We start from the raw sequence: 18,968 nt of genomic DNA on the forward strand, positions 1-18,968 counted from the left end.
GGTGCCTTATGTCTCCGATTCTGCTGAACCGATTTATTTCTTAAAAGGGGACCTTTGTTCTCCCTTGCATGTCCGATAATCCTTTGGACAGATGGAGTTCGTGCAACTGACACCAGGGGCGCTATAGTCTCATATATGTCAGAAAACAAGGAAAAATCTAACTTTTTAGCAAGTTTAATCAAAAATATCTCGAAAACTAGAACTGTCCTTAACAATCTGTTTTATGGGTTTGATAGAGAATTTTATTTGCTAAATTTTCGTCTATGTTCAAAGATTAAAAGGGCTTTAGTAGACTGCGTGTTTCTCAACCTTTTCGGACAAGTTTACGTCCGTTTGGAGAATTATTGAATCCCTAACAAAACGCAAATAGTTCCAAAACGATATGAATCCTATTATTATTATTTTATTAATTTATTAATTTTTATCCGAAAAGTTATTGCACGTAAAATAGGTTTCTTGCGGTTATAAAGCATTCAATTGAATTAATTTAACTTAATTTGCCCCAGCATTTTTGAGAATAGTTACAAAATTACCTTTTAGAAAATAGTTCGATAAATGTGTTTCCTTACAAAATAGAGGAAAATTACTTTCACAAAGTTGTAGAGCGGTAAATTTCCTATAATACTGCGCTAATTAGAAATTTTTGAAGCACTCGAGTAGCTTGTAAAAAAATAAAATATCCGTTTTGTGAGTTTTTCCCCAGTCTCCCCTGCTAAATTAATCAATTTTGGTATGTAGAAAATTTTATTTTTAAAAAGAAAAGCTTTAAATTTTGACAGAAAATCAATTTTGATCTTTAAAAAATCGATTTAATTTTAAATAAATTAATATCATCCAGTGCAATAACCAATATTTCCTTACAAAATAGAGGAAAATGACTTTCACAAAGTTTTAGAGCGGTAAATTTCCTATAAAACTGCGCTAATTAAAAATTTTTGAACTAATAAAAAAATAAAACATCCGTTTTGTGACTTTTTGCCCCAGTCTCCCCTACTGGATAGCTCACAAAAAATATTTTTGGTTTTGTTAAACTTTTATTTCATTTATCGATTTTTGTTAAAGATTTCTTCAGTTCTTCATATTTTGTAAATGTTTTGTGTTATTTTGTTCTCATAAAATCATTTATTTTATTTTATCGAGTTTTACAAAACATTTTTGTGTTTCTCGGGTATTGCAAATTTTTTTCAAGTTTCTCTGGTTTTGTCAAGGGGTAACTCATATTGAGAAACCCTCGTCAATTGTCTGAGAAACGGTTCGCGAAACCCGAGAAACCCACTTTTTGCATCGCGAAACCCGAGAAACTCACTTTTTGCATCGCGAAACCCGAGAAACCCAATTTCTGCATCGCGAAACCCGAGAAACCCAAAAATTGCATCGCGAAACCCGAGAAACCCTTGTCAGAAAAAATGGGAATGAGTTATCCCTTGGGTTTTGTGAAACTTTTTTGTTTATGGATTGGAAGAATTTTTTGGATTTTTCAAACATTTTTTTTCGGTTTCTTCTGTTTCGTGAAACTTTTTTTTTTTAGTTTATAGGGATTCTCACGAGACATTTATGGATTTCTCGGATATAGTGAAATTTATTTCTTTTGTATTTCTTGGGTTTCGCAAATCTATTAGGTTTCTCGGGCAAACGACAGGGGTTTCGCTATATGAGTTACCCCTTGACTAAGATCGAGCACTCCGCGAATTTTCCTTCGCCATATAGGGAAATAGGGCATAATTGATATTAGGGCTTTTTTCTTAAAAATTATGGTATAAAATAGAGAATTATGGTAAGATCAAAGTTCCATTTAAAAAATAGGAGAAAAACGAGAAAAACCCTGTATCAAAGGTGTCCTATTTTCTTCTAGCTCAATTAGTACTTTGTAAGCTACAAAAGTTCTCTAATTTAAAATTTTACAAATCATTTTTTAAATCAAAAAGAAGAAATTTTAATAATTTTTTAATATTTTTTTTATTAACTTGAAATCTCAGTTGGAAAATGTTTAGAAATTCCATTTACGGCTAGAAAACGATGTGCAAGCATCCCAATTGTCCCCATGGGATTTCCACTTGGCAGTTTGGGCATCACAGAAGCGTCCACAACAAAAAGTTTCTCCATATGCAGCACCCGGAAATTCCTGTCAACGACACTTCCCATGCTGCATGTCCCCGCCGGGTGAAATGTAGTCAGAGTCAGATGTTCAATGTAGCACAACCAGTAATCCCGAGAGTCCCAAGGAAAGTTTTCGCAGCCTGGGAATGGCAGTGGATTGATTTCAGCCCCAATCTTCTGCATTGCTTCAGTGTCAATGAGTTTCTGGAGGATTCGAATGCCTTTGAGGAGCACTTCACGGTCCTCAGGATGACTCAGGTACTGCGGATCTATCACAGGGGATGAGTAAGGATTGGAATCTTTCAGCCTTATGACGCCCTGGCTCTTCGGATGAAGGACAACCGGAAGAATTGTAGCTGCTGACATACCGAGCATTTTCCCAAAATATTTTTCCCAGACTTTGTCGTCAATGTTAGCAATGTTCTTTAGATGCACGCCAAAATCCTGAGTTAGCCCTACTGGAAGGACCATGAATTGAAGATTGGGAATGTCTGAGCTAAGGCTCAAGATTGCAGAGGATTCACAGCCAGGCATTGTCCAGGGTCCTTCTCCTTTCGCGAAGGAGCAAAGGCTTTTTGGCGTTAAGATATCACTCCAATCCAGGGAGAGGCTTTCATTGAGGAGTAGGATATTGTATCCTGTGCTAACGTGGTCGATCAAATTCTCACCAACTGGAAGATTAACTCTTACAGGAATGCCAACATTCTTGAGATGATTCATAGGTCCTATTCCGGACTGTAAAAGGATTTTTGCACTTCCTACAGTCCCCGCGGATAAAATAACCCCTTTTGTAGCCCTCACTGAGTATTCCTTCCCGGATTTTGTGAATTCTACCCCACTGGCTGTTGCCAAATCTTCCTCAAAAGTGACTCGAGTCACAAAAGCCCCGGAAACAACTCTGTGCCCATTTCTGTTTAATTCTTTGTAAAAATCCGCCACTGTGAAACGCATTCCATGCTTCTGGGTAACACGAACGGATTCAAAGGGGCCATATCCACTTTCCTGGCCAGCTTCTTGAAATGCATCTGCGAGCTTTGTGCGAAATTTTACTTCTTCAGGCCCCAAATCGCGTTCAAACTGCTCGAAATATCTCTCAATATCCCTGTGGAAATTGTACTCACCATTTACATAGACCCGATGATCCTCAGGATGCCCTCGCATGTAAATCTGCATGTTCAGTACGTGAGATCCGCCCACAACTTTGCCCAAAGGGAAGTGAATCTGCCTTCCCTTCAAGCCCTTAGCGCTTTTCTCTTGGGATTCTGTGTAGAAATTCCAATCATACGGACCATTTTGCAAAATTGGCGTCAACATTGGAATGTTCATCAACCAGGAAGGTTCAGTACCGGCCTCCAAAATCAAAACATCTTCACTCTCAATCCCAGAAGCAACAGTTGATCCACCAACTCCCGTTCCAACTGAAAATACAATTGAATTCAGATTGTTTCTCCAAGTCAGAATATTTCCAAATCATTACCTATTATATATTCATATTCTTTTTTAATATTCAATGGAAAAATCTCTAATAATTGATAGAAATTCCAGACATTGAAAATAATAAACAAAAAACTTGTGGCGATTTTCCATATGATTATTGAGCAGCAAATACTTGATTTTAGCATATTTTTCTACGTAAATTCAGTTCAACGATCGCAGTATCTTTTTTTACACTAATGTTGTTTTTCATATTCTTCAAAGACTATAAAATAATAAAAATAGTAAAGAAATGCACAAAAATTAAAAAATAACCTTTTTTTGAGTTGGCAATCACTTTCCGGAAAGCTCCCGGAAAGCTTTTATCATATGCTGGTATGCTGCTAACTTCACTGCATGCATGTCGCATTCAAAGGTGGAAAACAGTAAAAGTGTTTCGTAATTTGTTTTGTGATTTTCTTTGTGAAAAATTGTGATTTTCTCAGAAGAATTGCATAAAATGGATTCTAAAACTCACGTAGAACAAAACGAGTCCAAAGGAGACATTGCTAAGTGAGTATTTTGTTCAATAATCACCTTTTCGCAAAGCGTTCCCTCACCTGTCATTTTTCCATCTCCGGCTTCAAAATTCGTTTTTCTTCATCTTCTTCATTTTCTCAATATTCTGGTCCCCAACGGAAATGACAAGAGTAAAGACATTGAAAAATCCTCCAAGATCACTTGTCTTGAGGTTTTACATGTTTCCTTTGCATGGGCTCAAGGGAAATTCAGAGAAAAGTGAATGAGAATGGGCAACAGGTCCAGTTGGAAGTTGGAACCACTTGAGGCCAATAAATCAATTTTTTCTAGGCTCATTTGTGGGACTTAATTTCAATTTCTCTCCATCTGTTTCCCATCTGTCTCTTTCGCTGGATGCCTGGGATGCTGCAGAGGGAGAAGGTAGAAAATTGCATTCAGTAGAAATTTTCCTGCAGCTGAAACAGCTGCTAAGGATGGTTTTTTTTTTGGAAGGAAGATTCCGGTTTGTTTTCTATCCTTCTCATATAAAATAACATGATTTTTTCTTTGAATCAATAAGAACTCGAATTAGAAGATATGGGACGATAATAGAATTATTAAAAAGGTGATAAAAATTAGAGAGTTAACTGTTGCAGGGCTTCCGAAAATAATGCATGATTGAAAAAAAATGTACAAAGCGTTCTAGCTCTGCGGAATGCTCGAGTTTATGACTACAATAACACTCCCAAAAATTGGCTTCACACATGTTTGTTTTAATTTTTTCTTTGAATAAATAAAATCCTAAGATTTTTAAATGTTTATGCAATGCAATGTACAGAAATTTGAGCATTTTGTAAATAATTTATCCGGGACATGGGGCAGTTTCAGACATGTACGACTTTCGAAAATATACCAATTTAATTTGAAAGCAGCTACACTTAGTTTGAATATAAGTTCACAAAGGTTTGCCAAATGTTCCAAATGAATCTTTAAAAAAGACTTCAGGTGTACGAAACTGCCCCACCCTAATTTAAAAATGAACTTGGAATAAATAAAATATTTGAATTTACTCAAACGGACTTTGTGTGTGTAAAATAACATCGCTCTATAAAATTATAAATTGATTTTAAATTTTGAAAGCATTGAAAAATCTTGCAAACGAGTCTACACTCATCCCAATAAGTTTAGAAATAAACCAATTAAAATTTGCTCTATGCGATTCTTTACTTACAAAATTCTCCCAGAATCAAGTTCACATGCATTCTGAGGTTATCAGTGAAGAATTTGAGGTACTCTGAAAAAGATGTCTTGTCGAAAATTTGTCAAAAGGAGATAATTTCATATAGATAGAATATTACAAACGTTTTGTAAAAACGTGCGTCAACTGGATTTCTTGCCAAAAGGAGATTAATATTAACAAATAAGTTTACTATCTCCAAAATTTACAAACCTTTGACAAAAAGGTTTGGAAAGGTTAGTCAAAGGTTCGATAATTTCCAATTTAACATCCTTTTGACAAAATCTTGTCATTCTTTCGTTTAAAGTCAATGTTTTTAAATTAAGAAATTCCATACCAAAAACAAGAATTTTGTTGAGATCTTGCCAATGTAGAAAATACAGCCGGTGTAGAAAAATAATATGTTTTTTAACTTTAAAAATCAGTGTTTATTAGACTTATTGCTTCCTTTTATACATATATATATATATATATATATAGCGCTCGACCAATAGCAATGAATGTAACATCAACTATTTGTTATTTTCTGTTATTCTTTAATAGAATTATTTTAACTCTCGAAAAATGGCTTGTTAGGGTAAGTGTACCAAATTTCGGCCAGCTTGCAATTTCGGCCACCTCTTTTGTTCCTCAAAATTCCATGAATTTTTAGTTTATGCAAAAAATAATGCAAAATAATAGCAAAAAATGTCCATTCTACGATCGAGATGATGTGAAAAAGACTGCAAGAATTTCGGAAGGACACGGAACTATGAGAACCAAGGTGGCCGAAATAGGTTACAAAAGTTATGTCTACATTTTTATTCATATTAAAATGCATTAAGACTGATTTCAAAGGCAATAAAGACGATAAATTGTCTACAAGTTTCCAAGCGACACTCCTTAAAATGAAGTAACAAAAAAATTCAATTTGTATTATAATATATTACATTTAAAACCTAACACTTTGGCGCTTGCAAGCAAATATGCCGAAATTTAGCACACTTACCCTAATTATTATTCTTGATTCAAAAATTTTCACATTTGATTGAATGGCAATAACAGGCATAATTGGATAAAATGCATATTTTTTAATGAGATTCACCAAAATTCTCGAAAAGTATCCTAAATAAATATTGCTTCAAAGTGTTTTAATATTAAGATAATATTAAGATTAATATTAAGATTAATATTTTCTGAACTGCGAGAATGCCAACAAAGCATAGCAAGTGAAAGATAGTAAGTGTTTTATCTTGCCTCTCTCTTGTGTTTCGCTCGAAAACCGACCGAATCAGAGTTGGCACGCATGGTAAATTGCTCGAATTGCCTTTCATCGCGATTCAGAAAGCAATTAATACGAACAGTAATATCTTACTCATCGTATTACTCCACTAGAATGTACTCTTTCTAACACACGTGATATTCCATTTGAAATTTTGGATACTATATACCTCTCTCACCGGTTTTTCTTAATATTAATATTAATCTTATATGTGATACCACGGCCATTTCCATACATTTTTGGTAAATTAATAGTTGTTGTGAACTAGTTATAGTTATTGGATGTTATACCTCAAAAGTACTTTCACAACCAATTTCGTTCACAACTAGTTTGGTTCATAACCAAATCATTCAAAATATCGGCCTTAATAAATGAGGATTAATGCAATAGAACTTTGTATGTAAAACAAGTTATCGTTTCACCGTGGTGTCACATATAAGATTAATATTAATATTAAGAAAAGCCGGAAAAAGAAGTATATAGTATGCAAAATTTCAAATGGAAAATCACGTGTGTTAGAAAGAGTGCACTACAGTGGAGTAATACGATAAGTAAGATTACTGTTCGTATTAATTGTTTTCTGAACCGTATTACAAGCAATTCGAGCAATTTTCCATGCGTGCCAACTGTGATTCGGTCAGTTTTCGATCGAAACACGAGAGAGAGGCAAGATAAAACACTTGCTATCTTTTTTTGGTATTCTCGCAGTTCAGAAAGTATTAATCATAATATTAATCTTATATGTGACATAGTCATCATAACCGGTACATTACCGGTTAATCATAACCAATTGGAACCGAGTTATACTTGTCAAATATGATACCAACCATTCGGTTAAGAAATATACAGTAGTCTCTCTCAAATCTAAATCTCAAATTCAAACGACGACGTTTGGATTCAAAATGTCAATTGTGGGGTTATGTTAAAAATTCGTATTCTGAATGAATGAAAACCATATTTATGTGCTTCTTCCTGAATGTTTACAAACATTATGATCGTATAAAATGAAAACCAACTATGTTACCACTAAAACCTGTAAGAAAGCATGGGAATTCGATTCAAAGTACAATTTAATCTCACATAAATTCCGTTAGTTTTGAAAAAATCGTTCGAATTTTGGGAGGTAAGAAATGTCAAAAATACGCCCCGAGCTTTCGAATTTAGAAAACTCTACTGTACTGTTTGGAGAGTTTTTAACATTTGACCTTATAAAACCGTTATTAAGAATGATTTAACGTATATTCGTATATGGACGAAACGTTCGAAACGTCCACCTACACTGGTAAAAAAAAAAGTGTCAAATTGACCCTTTCGCGATCCTTTTGGGGGGTCAAATACGATCCACCATTTCAAATTGTTCAATTTGATCTTTCTTTGAAAGATCAAATTGACCATTTGCGAAAGGGTCAAATTTTGAGACTTTGAAAGAGTCACTTTGGGGATCCTTTTCAAAAGGGTCATCTAATGACGCTTTTAAATGGGTTAAATGGAACTTTTAATATGGTCACTTTTAACAATATACACTGGTAAAAAAAAAAGTGTCAAATTGACCCTTTCGCGATCCTTTTGGGGGGTCAAATACGATCCACCATTTCAAATTGTTCAATTTGATCTTTCTTTGAAAGATCAAATTGACCATTTGCGAAAGGGTCAAATTTTGAGACTTTGAAAGAGTCACTTTGGGGATCCTTTTCAAAAGGGTCATCTAATGACGCTTTTAAATGGGTTAAATGGAACTTTTAATATGGTCACTTTTAACAATATATCATTACTCACATTTTTCTTTTCTTTTTCGAAATAAGGTTCTGGAATTGTAAAAATATTTTGGTAGAGCATTTATCTCCTTAAAATAATTTTAAGAGGAATAAAATCTGCTGCAAAATTTGTATTTTTTGCGAATTATACCATTATTGTGTAATTCGAACTTCTCCTTGAATATAAAAATAAAAAAACAATTTGTCATTTTTCCAAATTTTATTTTACTGAAAAAAAATGAATATTTTTTTAATTGTAAATAAAGTCCTTTTTTTTAAATCGAAGTTTTTTATCTTGTTGTTTTTTTAATCCAATCGTAGGCGTATTGCCAAATTCTTCATTGTTGGTGAGACTTTTTCGATTTCAATTTTATATATACATATTTTTGGAAGAACTTAAAGAAAGAAACATGACATTTCTTATACTCAATATTTTTTAAAGAAAAATGAATTTTGAAATAAAAATCAAAAGCATCGATGAAGTCGACAGCTTTAACTTTTAAGATTGTGTTGTTGACTTTCACGTAAAAATTGGAGATTGACTGGAATCTCTCGTCCAGTGTTATTAATTTCTGTGATAATCTCAGACGGGGGGGTTCCCAGTGGATAAAACATCAGGAAGGATTGAAGAGATTGTTTAATAGTCGCCCTTTTGTTTTCTTTGTCTGTATTTACCGGAGGGAAGAAGGAGAGAATTTTGAGAAATCCTCGAATTGTTGGGGGCCATTCTAGAAAAAAAGAAAAACGTGGATTAAAAAAAATATTATGTAAATTTTTCAACTGAGTTACCCTCAATATATTCATTATTATTTTTCTTTCTGTTTTCCGGAAGCATCTCGTACTCTTGATCAATATTTCCCAACATTGCTGTGAGACTTGAACGGACATTTTTAGATCCATATTTTGACTCGAAGTCCAAAAGTAGCTGAAATTATAATTATTATACAAAAATGTAAATGAAATACAGTCGTTAATATGTGAGGTAATTTTATTTTAGTTTTTCCCTTTTTTTTTAGAAACTTACCCTGATAATCCCTGGATATCAGTGATAATGGTGATAATCAGAAGTGATGAAAATAATCTCTGAATTCGCCTGGAATGATCTAAAAAGAAAACAAAACGATTAAAATACACAGCGCAAGGGTTTCCGGGAATATTCATTTCACATCTCCGGATTCCCTCAACAAGATTTTTGTTGTTTGCATTTTTCTCAATTGCACCGCGTTTATCAGTCAATATCCTTTGGGTTTCGATCAATTTAGGATGATGACTGATAAACACGGAGATTTTTCCTACAATAAAGCTAATAATTTTCACAGCAAAACACAAAACACAGCGTCTATTTCGTGTCAGTTCATGTTTCTGTATTTCACTCAACTGTGTTGTTTCTAGTCAATTGCCGCACAATTTTACACTTTTTCATTAAATTTTCTTTGATTTCTTCATCGATAATCACTTTTACTTACCTCCAATATCACTTGAGCCACTAATTTTGTCACTCGAACTGAATAATTTTTTTCACTGCCGACTCTTATTGCGCGTTGTTTGACACTGACTGACGTATGGAGGTGGCGTGACTTTTGACATAGTGGTGGGAGAGGAAAACCTCTAACGGTCGATAGGCAATTCAAGTGACCCTTTCAAATGTTCAAATGTTCACTTTCTGATGTGAATTTCAATCAATAATATCTCATGACACAATGCAAAAACTAATAAATTTTCATTTGCAGCAATATTTTATCGCTCGAGTAAATCCTCGAAAAACATTTTCGTCTGCTTTTTTTATTTAAATGACGTAGAAGAATTGATGAAAAAATCGCAGAAGAATTGATCAAATTAAAAGGGTAAAATTTTTGAACCTTTTGAAAGGGTCTTATTTCAATGATTTTTTTTTCACGCAATTTTCTCTATATAAAAGAAGTGCAGTACACAAATTTTGGTGTTTAGCTTTATATTTCTGTTGAGCAAACACAGAAAATACTTTTTGGACTATTTTTCTTTAATAATTTGGCTGGAAAATCATGAAGAATGTCGACCTTTTTGAAAAGATCGAATCAAGGAACCTTTGAAAGGGTCACTGCATGTGATCCTTTCAATGGGTCCCTGAAGGCATCCTTTAATGAATGATCAATTTCACCCTTTTTCTTTGATGAAAATGACTCTTTTAAGCCGTGACCCTTTTGAAAGGATCCCAAGTGACCCTTTTATTTTTACCAGTGTAGTCAACGTCTAAAAACGTGGTTTGGAGGGGACGACAAGAAGTGGCGAAAAACTGAAGGTTCATATTCATCGGATCAACTTATGATAGGGGTCCCCCAAAAGGTCCCAAGTTGCTATCTCTAACCGTTTAGCCTCTAGCTCTGGATACAGGCTGGCATCAAGTTTCGAATTCGCGAAGCTGTTTGATAAAAGAAATTTTCCGGAGGGGGGGGGGGGGGGGTTAGAAGGTGGAAATTTTGGGAGGTCCGGGAGTTCAAAAAATCAAGAAAATATACCACCAAAATTTATTCAATTTGTTAAAAAAAAAGTATAAGCACATGGGTTACGGTACTGTTTGTAAACTATGGGTGCCTTCCACCCCGAAATCCCACTCTGGCGCTCTTCTATTTGTGTTCACTAAAGAATCGTCAATTCGATATGAGATTCTCTCGAGGAGAGATTTTAGTTCAGCACTGTGATCGCTCCTGAAAACACAGAATTCTCCGAGCATGCGTTTTGTGAGCACATCTTTGGCATTTCGGGTGGCGAGAGTGAAGAAAGAAAATTTCCCGGAGTGAGGGAGAGATTGAGGCCACAGCTGGAGTGAAAGGGAAATTTTCCAGCATCCTTCACTTTCTCACAAAAGTGTAAATTGCGTGTTAGTGTGGGATGCAGGAGGACATCATAGGTTGTGTTGAAAAGTGAACAGGAAGTCTTAGAAAAGAAAGTCAATTTGTGTTCAATTTTAAGGAAATTTTTGTGCAATTGTGTTGAAAAGACGAAAAAGTTAGCAAAAGTGTTTTTAAAGAAGGAAATTTTCACATATTTTCCTCCTAGACTAGACAGTTTCTCTGAGTGGAGAGACAGAGAATACCATTAGAGCATTTTAATCACAGCTATAAAAGTGACTTCTTGTGTAAAGTTTCTTCTGCAGCTGGCTTCAGCGATAATTTCTTATCAGTTTGTCACACTTTTCACCCAAAAGGGCATGACTTTGTGCCATAGATTGTGCAATAGGCATATTTTTTTCAGTAATTTTTGGAGCTGCTCTAAAACTTTATTTAAAGAACAAAAAATGTGGTCTCAGAAATCCTTTTGTGTTGTCCACGTGTTGGGAAGAGTTCATTTCCTAAGTTTTCTCTTAGGGCTCAAAATGAGTCATCATGAGCACTGATCCCACCCACACAGATGCTTCTACCCTCATTTGGGTAAAAAAAATGCATCGAGGGGGATTTCTGACCGTGACACTCAATAAAAAATACATCATCTCTGAATTGAACGCAATTGTGGGCTTCTGCGAGTGAATCTGTCGCTCTATTCACACTGATTTCTGGGATAAAAATCCGTCTGAGATGGACAAAGCACAAAGGTTTCTCATTGTTTACAGAGAGAAAAGATAGTGCTACAAATTCCAGGGAAGTTATCGTGTCAAATTGAATTAATTTGTATCTCAATGCGGAATAGAGAAGAGGATAATTTGTTCATTGGCATAATTTTCAGTCGTTTGTCATCAGACTTTGCCGTTTATAAGCAATAATTGAGTGATGAATACTTTTTAAAATTTATCGTGGTGGTAGTTGCGACTTTTACAACTTACTGAATATGCAAGCTTTTAAAAATGATTGATAAGAGGCGCTGCCCATTGCGGTAGGCTCAAAAAATGCATGGTTTGCATTTTAACAGCTATAGGGGATACTGGGTAGTTAACGCAAAATAATAATAATGAAAAGTGATTTTGAAAAAAAAGTGATAAAAAAGTGAATTACATGTGATAAACAGAAAATTCCAAATTAAAACTGAGTGAATGAATTGGCTATATGGACCCGAATGAGTCCGACAGCCTTACATAAAATAGAAGAAGAAAAGTATGAAGGATACTGGGGCACCACTAAACATGGGGTAGTACCGAACACTGATTTTTGTTTATAAACTACTTGAACGATGACGACCATTCATTCAGTTAACCAGCATCCCTATAATATCTATAAATTCATACAGGTCACTTCCTCTGAAGCCTAATATCTGATTAAAAAATCGCAATGTTCGGTGCTACTCCGTGTTCGGTGGTGCCCAGTTTCCCGTATATTATTTTAATCCCTTGCACTCGTATTAAAAACCCAGATTCAAAAGACAGCTTCATTCATGAGAAATTAAAATGACGCCCCATTTTGTAGCAACGAATGCTACACACCCATACCACAACATGCTGGAGCACCCTTCATCGCTAGCCTCCCGGAATTGAGCCCCATTACCCATTCTAAGACAGCTACGAATCGGGGGTCCTCCTCGCTTCATTGGTGAAGACCGACTGAGGAGCCAATTCGATTGTGCCTCCAGAATATCTCGTTGAACAACCCTATCGACCCCATCTAACGGAACTATAGCGATATCGTAACTTGAAGTTAGCCGCCGTTATAGCACTCCTCAAAGATACCACCACAGCTGAACAGTGATTGGTACCGTTGGCTATTAGAAGAGTCTTCGTCAGGACAGGCTTTCTCAGTCCTAATACAATTTGTAAATCTATTGAATCTTAAAGACCAAACAACAAGTGATATCGATTTGGGGTTTTTGAAAAACTGTGACTCTAAAATACTATTGATAAAATTCTTTTACGTTTCTTCAATTTATTTTAAATAAGCAAAAAATAAAATAGTAAAAAAAATATATTTTATCAGTAAAATTATTAATTTTTGTTTAACAAAACTTAAATATTTATAAAAATTCATCGAATCCCTACAATTAACACCTAAGAATGTTGTTACCCTATAGCCAACGGCCGCGGCAATTCCATTGGATTTCCAGCAGTCTTTTCTGCCATTTCTGAAGATTTTACCGCTAAATAGCCGCGTGAAGTTCTCTGGATTTTACTGTTCAAAATCCGGGTGGGCTTCCGAGGAGGAATTTGACGCTAAATTTCCTTCTAGGTTCCATGAACTTTGCGGAACTCTGTATAGGACCGTTTTTTTTTGTTTCCCCCCTTATCTAACCCCCTTACCAAGGTCTTAGGCCTATTTTGACCAAAATCAAATGTTGGGAGATCCGAAATAAATTCACCTATATGTATTCAAAAATACCAAATCATCAATCAATAAAAATTTGTTCTTATCATCTGGTAAAAATAAATAAATAAAGGAATAACAGATATGGAGTTGGACCTGTATAGGATCGTCTAATACGAAATGTCCGTGAGTTTCCATGGACTTTACCGACGAATATTTCTACAGTAGAGTCTCGCTATAGGCCATCGCTCTATAGTCCACAATTTATCGACCGTTGATTTCAAAACACTGATTTTAAGTTAGGTTATGTTTTTTAGTATGCGACATGCATAATTATTTTAATATTTTTGGCAAACTTTATTAAGTAGTTGTGGTAATTGTGATCCACAATGAAGAGAGCAAGGACAAGTACCACAATCGCAAAGAAAGTGGAAGCCGTCGAGCAATTTCAATACTAAAAATCGTTGATAATTTTAAAAAATTACATGGACTATAGTGCGACCCAAGTGTCAAATTTGAAACCAAATATGGACTATAGCGAGACTCTACTGTACCTCTTTTCCTATGGATTATTAGCGGTATAATCAGCAGTTAGTCCTTTCACAAATCGGAAATATCCTGTTTATTTCCACGACATTTTCCGCGGAATTTTCTATGTAACGACCTTAGAGGCTTCCATGGTTTAATATTACGGAATTCCACGATTTTTCCAATGGATTTTTTTTTACATTTTTCTTCAAAATAATACCTAAAATTCATTAAAAATGGCGTGGAATTTTCATAGAAAATTTCTACGAAAAAAATATCCACAAATATTAGTGTCAATTGATAAATTGGAACTTGGAGAATTCATCTATCAGACGAACACTCAGTTGTTCTACTTTTGAGTTGAAAATTATTTATTTATTATATTTATTAATTTCTCAAATAGGGTTCGCCCCTCTTACAATGTTTGGCAAAAGAATAAAAAAAGTTACTATTAAAATTTAAGTAAGTGGATATAAGGTAAAGGCAATATTGAGAAAAAAAGTAAATTAAATTATTAGGACTGAGACTGGAAGTAGCCTGTTATTCCGTCAACGGATAGTCTGGCATTTGGGGGAATAGAATTATATAAATATGGCTACCATATCGTACATTTGAGTATGTCTAGTTCGCAAGAATTATAGCGTTAGAGCGAAAAACAAGTGCGGAATTTTAGCGTTTACATCCATGTAGTCTTGGCCCGAAAGATATCGGAAAATCTACTTGGAATATTCAATGGAAATTTTATTTCACTTTTCAGGGAACGTTCTCAAATATATTAGCAGAATGGTTAACCAATCTGTAGGGACTATTTTTTAATCAATTTGATCAAATCTGAATTTGAAATTCAAAGGTTCCTAGCGAGTACAGTTAGTTAAAATAGGCAGCGTTTTCAGCATATTTTTACTGAAAACGCTGCCTATTTTAGCTAATGTCCAACGCACAATAACTTTTGTTTAGTAAACATGTTTTTGACATTTAAATGAGAGTGAGTGAGATCTATCTAGCCATCTCGCTCATTCTCATGGGAAATTTTGAAAACATGTTTACAAACAAAAGTTATTGTGCGCTACTGGCCATAACTGTGCTCGCTGGGTTTTGAAATTTAAAACCAAACTACATCGAGCTTAATCGGTAACATATGGGTAGGGGAGGCGGGGCAGAAGTAGCCACGCATGGTATTAGACAGTGGGATGTTCTAGCCTGCCGTAGACGGAATATTGAATAAACCACTACAGTAGAATTCCTCAAATTTGAACTCCTCAAATTTGAACGACGGTTGAGTTCAAAATGTAAAATTTGAGGTTATGTGAAGAAAGTTTTGCGTGGAGTGCCATTTTTCTCTGATGTTTCCTCAATATTATGATATTATATTAACTTCCGCAACAAATTCCATCTATTTCACAATAAATTACATTTATATATTCTCTAAAATTGTTCATCTTAATTTAGGAAAATTGAATTTTACATGAATTCCGTTATGTTTTTGAAAATATTGTTCAAATTTGAAGAGTGAGAAATGTCATCTATACCCCCCAAATGTTCAAATTTGAGGAACTCTACTGTACTTATTTGAAGAAAACACATACCTTCCAATTCATTGAAATATTTATCAGCCTGTTACAAACATTTTTCTTACAAATTATACGCAATGAAAAATTTCATTTGCTGGATAATTCTGCCCCAGTCTCCCTTATGAATTTATTCTAAAAATACAGTTTTTTGCAGATTTTTTGTTGTCTTTCCTCTGATCCATATGTAAATCAAACGGTATTAGATATCGACTTTCAATCTTCGATGAACCCTCCTGTTCAAAAATATCACATTTATTGTATTCTAAATTGGTGATATTGTCCTTATTCATTAAAATTGACAAAACCTACTTTCAATGGAATGAATCAAATTCAGATGATTGAACATTCTGCGTAATCTTAGCCACTTTATTGTCTCACTTTATTGTTCAGGAAGCTTTCAATTTCTCTGAAATTTTAGTTGAATTTGGTGATTGCACTCAAGATAAAGAAAATGATTCATTTAACTGATAAAAAGTCTTCATGTTAAGAGACACTTAAATTAAAATGCATCAGAAATTCTTATTGAAAGAAAAAATGTGGGCGCAAAATTTTCAATTGCGACACATTTTTCTTTGCAATTTTCTGTTAATTTTTTTGCCATTGATTGTGATCACACAAATGTGATTCTGAGACGCAATTTTCTTCTACAAATTTATTAATAGAATCACAGAGACCATGAGCAATGAATAATTTTTAATTTGTAATTCTTCTCTCCCACAACTTTTCTCAATTACTAGTTCATTTTCTTACTGTATGGTATTTTTCTTATCGAAAAAGAAATGAATTTTGAGTGGAGAAAATGACTAGTTTTTTTATCTTCAATTTAAACCAACTAATTGGTATGAAATTAATTTTTTCTCTCACTTTATATTCTGAGTTCTGTTTGTAATGGGCAAATGGCCAGAGCTGAGTGATGATAAAGTTCACTTAGCAATGGGTTTGGTCGACTATTTTGTATAATAAAGTGTGTGCATGAGAGAGAGATAAAAGAGGAGGAAATTGTAATGAAAAATTTTGCTGAATTGAAATAAACACAATTCACTTCAATCAAGGAACGAGATATTTTGCTCACCAACCGCTTTTTGAGGATGGTTGAAATAGTTCATAATTAAATAAAAGAGTCCACGTGGTTTTGCATTGGGTTTATTTGCCACCACGTGCTTGAGGGATTATTTTTAATGCGAATCCTACACCAAAATGTGGTTTCCATAGTTTTCCTTGTAACCACAACACAAGACTTTTCCATAAACTTTTCCAATTGGAAAAATTAGACTTTGCGACGATGAATCGCGCGTGAGGGAAGTTTGTTGACTGATAAAGTGGCTTTTGGACTGATAAGAAATTAAGAAATGGCCGCAAGACAGTAGTTGGATGAATTTTGCAGTACATTACCATTCATTTGAACAAAATCTTTTCAGATAATTCGGTGCAAGTTTATCAAAATACTCATTTTAGAATGAGGAAAAAGAACTTAATATGTGTATTTTATGGTGAAAATCTACGTGAAAAACTATGTGAAGAAAGTGTGTAAAAGTGCATTTGAGAATGCACATTAAAGTAAACTGATAAAATTTTCTGTTATTTTATCACATTTTATTTTGTGGTGTCTCTGTGTTGGGAAAAGTGCATTGATTTTCCCAAAGGTCTCAAGGCAAAATCTTCACGGAAGAAGTCTCTCTATACCAAAGACTTAGTTTTATCACATAGATTTCTGGTAAACCAGAGAAAGAGCAAGAGGCTACATATTAGTTTGAGTGCATGTGAAAAATTTGCTATAGGAAAAATGTCTGGATTATTTAGATACAATTCAAATTCGACTACGCCTCAACGTCGAACACCCATGAGGAGTTTCCGGTAAGAAAAACATCATATTCTTCTATTTAAAATGTTCTTACACATCGTCGCTTGTATCAACAATCGCGCTAATTTTACAATTCTGTGATTTGAATCGTTATTAACAATATTGCAAAGTTAAAAAAAACAACATTACATATTATAAATTAAAACAAAAAGAAACCTGTGATTCTTTCATTAGAAATTAGAAATTTTGGAAGTTACAAAGATATATGAACTTATGGGAGCTGAGATTCTTTTTTTTAATTTTGGTTTGTCTGCAAACTTGGTTGACATTTATAGTAAAGTGAATAAGACCTTTACAGTGGAAACTAGAGTAGATCAATACAAGAACATTTCCGTACTCCGCAATTTTATCATTAAATAAAAATCTTCAGTGAACAAAATCTATATGTATTCATAGATACTATGGATATGCTTGTCCACTGGGCAAATGGTCAAAATTACTCAAAGTTGAAAGAGCCAAAAACAAATAAGCAGTAAAAAATTAAAAATTGGCATTAAAAGCATCAAAAAATGATCAGTAGGGGAACCCGGGAATGTTTAGAATAGTGGTAGCGTGAACCAAAGCGATTTCTTAATTGATTATCAAATTAAATGGAACTAAGTCACTACATATTCATCCGACACTTCAGGAAGATATTCCGGTTCGATCTGAAGGCGCTCCCATACAAGATCCTGAATTTGATTCAGTCACTTTGTCCTAGGTCCGCCGCGAGGTCAAGGTCTTCTCACAATGGCTTCATATAGCTTTTCTGGGGAATCTTTCTTTATTCATGCGTTGAACATGCCCATACCATCGAAATTGTGATCTCAAAGAACTCAAAGAAGCAATTCCTCGACTCTTAGCTCCTCACGAAGGTCTACATTGCTTACTCGATCTTGACGAGTAATTGCGTTTTGCGCCAGAAGGTATCCAAAAGACTTGCATTACAGATTTTTTTGGCCTTAGTTCTTCAATAATTTATTAAAATATTCAAAAATTTACCTTAATAAAAGAAATTATTTCTTCCCTGTGTAACACAATAGTATACATAAAGGCGTATTTAAAAAAAAATCACAAATTGACTTCCTATGATAGGCATTAATGCATACAGTAGACTCTTGCTAATTCGGCTGTTTTAAGATCGGGCTACCTTTTAATTCGGGCGGCAGTTAAATTCGAAAAAAGTTTGTTGACATATTTCAAGTTTGATTATGATTATCGAATGAATCAAATATCCTTAAATTTGCCATGATTTGTCGTAGTTATAATGTGATTTTGTATTACTAATGAGTTTTCATGAAACTTACAATAAATACGAGTTATGTAAACGCAATATATTCATGCAGATGAACAAAAAATCGTTGCATTTCAAACAATTTGACGCCCGAATTTCTCTCTAATTCGAGTGACATTTCGGTCCCAAATGCCCGAATTTGAGAGAGTCTACTGTAGTTGAGTGTGCACATTCCCGTAAGATGCATAGTTTCGAAGTGCATAATCCCGGGACCCCCTGTAATGTAAGGAATTTAAATTCAGTGATCGTTAAG

General features: G+C 34.3%; 2 protein-coding genes and 1 long non-coding RNA gene across 5 annotated transcripts in view; 1 reads left to right on the top strand and 2 right to left on the bottom strand.

Moving 5' to 3' along the window:
- Positions 1 to 1,931: 1,931 nt before the first annotated feature.
- On the bottom strand, positions 1,932 to 3,884 carry LOC129803569 (alcohol dehydrogenase [acceptor]-like). Its single transcript, XM_055850237.1, has 2 exons — positions 3,575 to 3,884; positions 1,932 to 3,515 (listed from the first exon to the last, which is right to left on the bottom strand). The coding sequence occupies exons 1-2, from the start codon at positions 3,717 to 3,719 to the stop codon at positions 1,960 to 1,962; spliced, it is 1,701 nt and encodes a 566-aa protein (XP_055706212.1). The 5' UTR covers positions 3,720 to 3,884; the 3' UTR covers positions 1,932 to 1,959.
- Positions 3,885 to 3,924: 40 nt separating this feature from the next.
- Positions 3,925 to 18,968, top strand: part of LOC129803557 (centrosomin) — a 37,001-nt gene continuing 21,957 nt past the window's right edge. Inside the window, exons 1-2 of one of the 3 annotated variants that reach the window (XM_055850209.1) lie at positions 10,911 to 11,396; positions 17,000 to 17,435. In XM_055850209.1, coding sequence (XP_055706184.1) covers positions 17,365 to 17,435 — 71 coding nt within the window. In that variant the 5' untranslated portion in view covers positions 10,911 to 11,396; positions 17,000 to 17,364. Of the gene's footprint in view, positions 4,084 to 10,910; positions 11,441 to 16,999; positions 17,436 to 18,968 lie in introns of those variants that run through there. The other 2 variants (XM_055850208.1, XM_055850210.1) reach the window with 2 other exon arrangements.
- LOC129803588 (uncharacterized) lies at positions 8,483 to 9,857 on the bottom strand. The gene is made up of 4 exons (XR_008751870.1): positions 9,748 to 9,857; positions 9,306 to 9,384; positions 9,071 to 9,206; positions 8,483 to 9,009 (listed from the first exon to the last, which is right to left on the bottom strand). It is a non-coding gene; the product is annotated as an uncharacterized LOC129803588 (long non-coding RNA).

The sequence above is a fragment of the Phlebotomus papatasi genome, chromosome 2 (assembly GCF_024763615.1).
Source record: "Phlebotomus papatasi isolate M1 chromosome 2, Ppap_2.1, whole genome shotgun sequence".
Lineage (NCBI taxonomy): Eukaryota > Metazoa > Arthropoda > Insecta > Diptera > Psychodidae > Phlebotomus > Phlebotomus papatasi.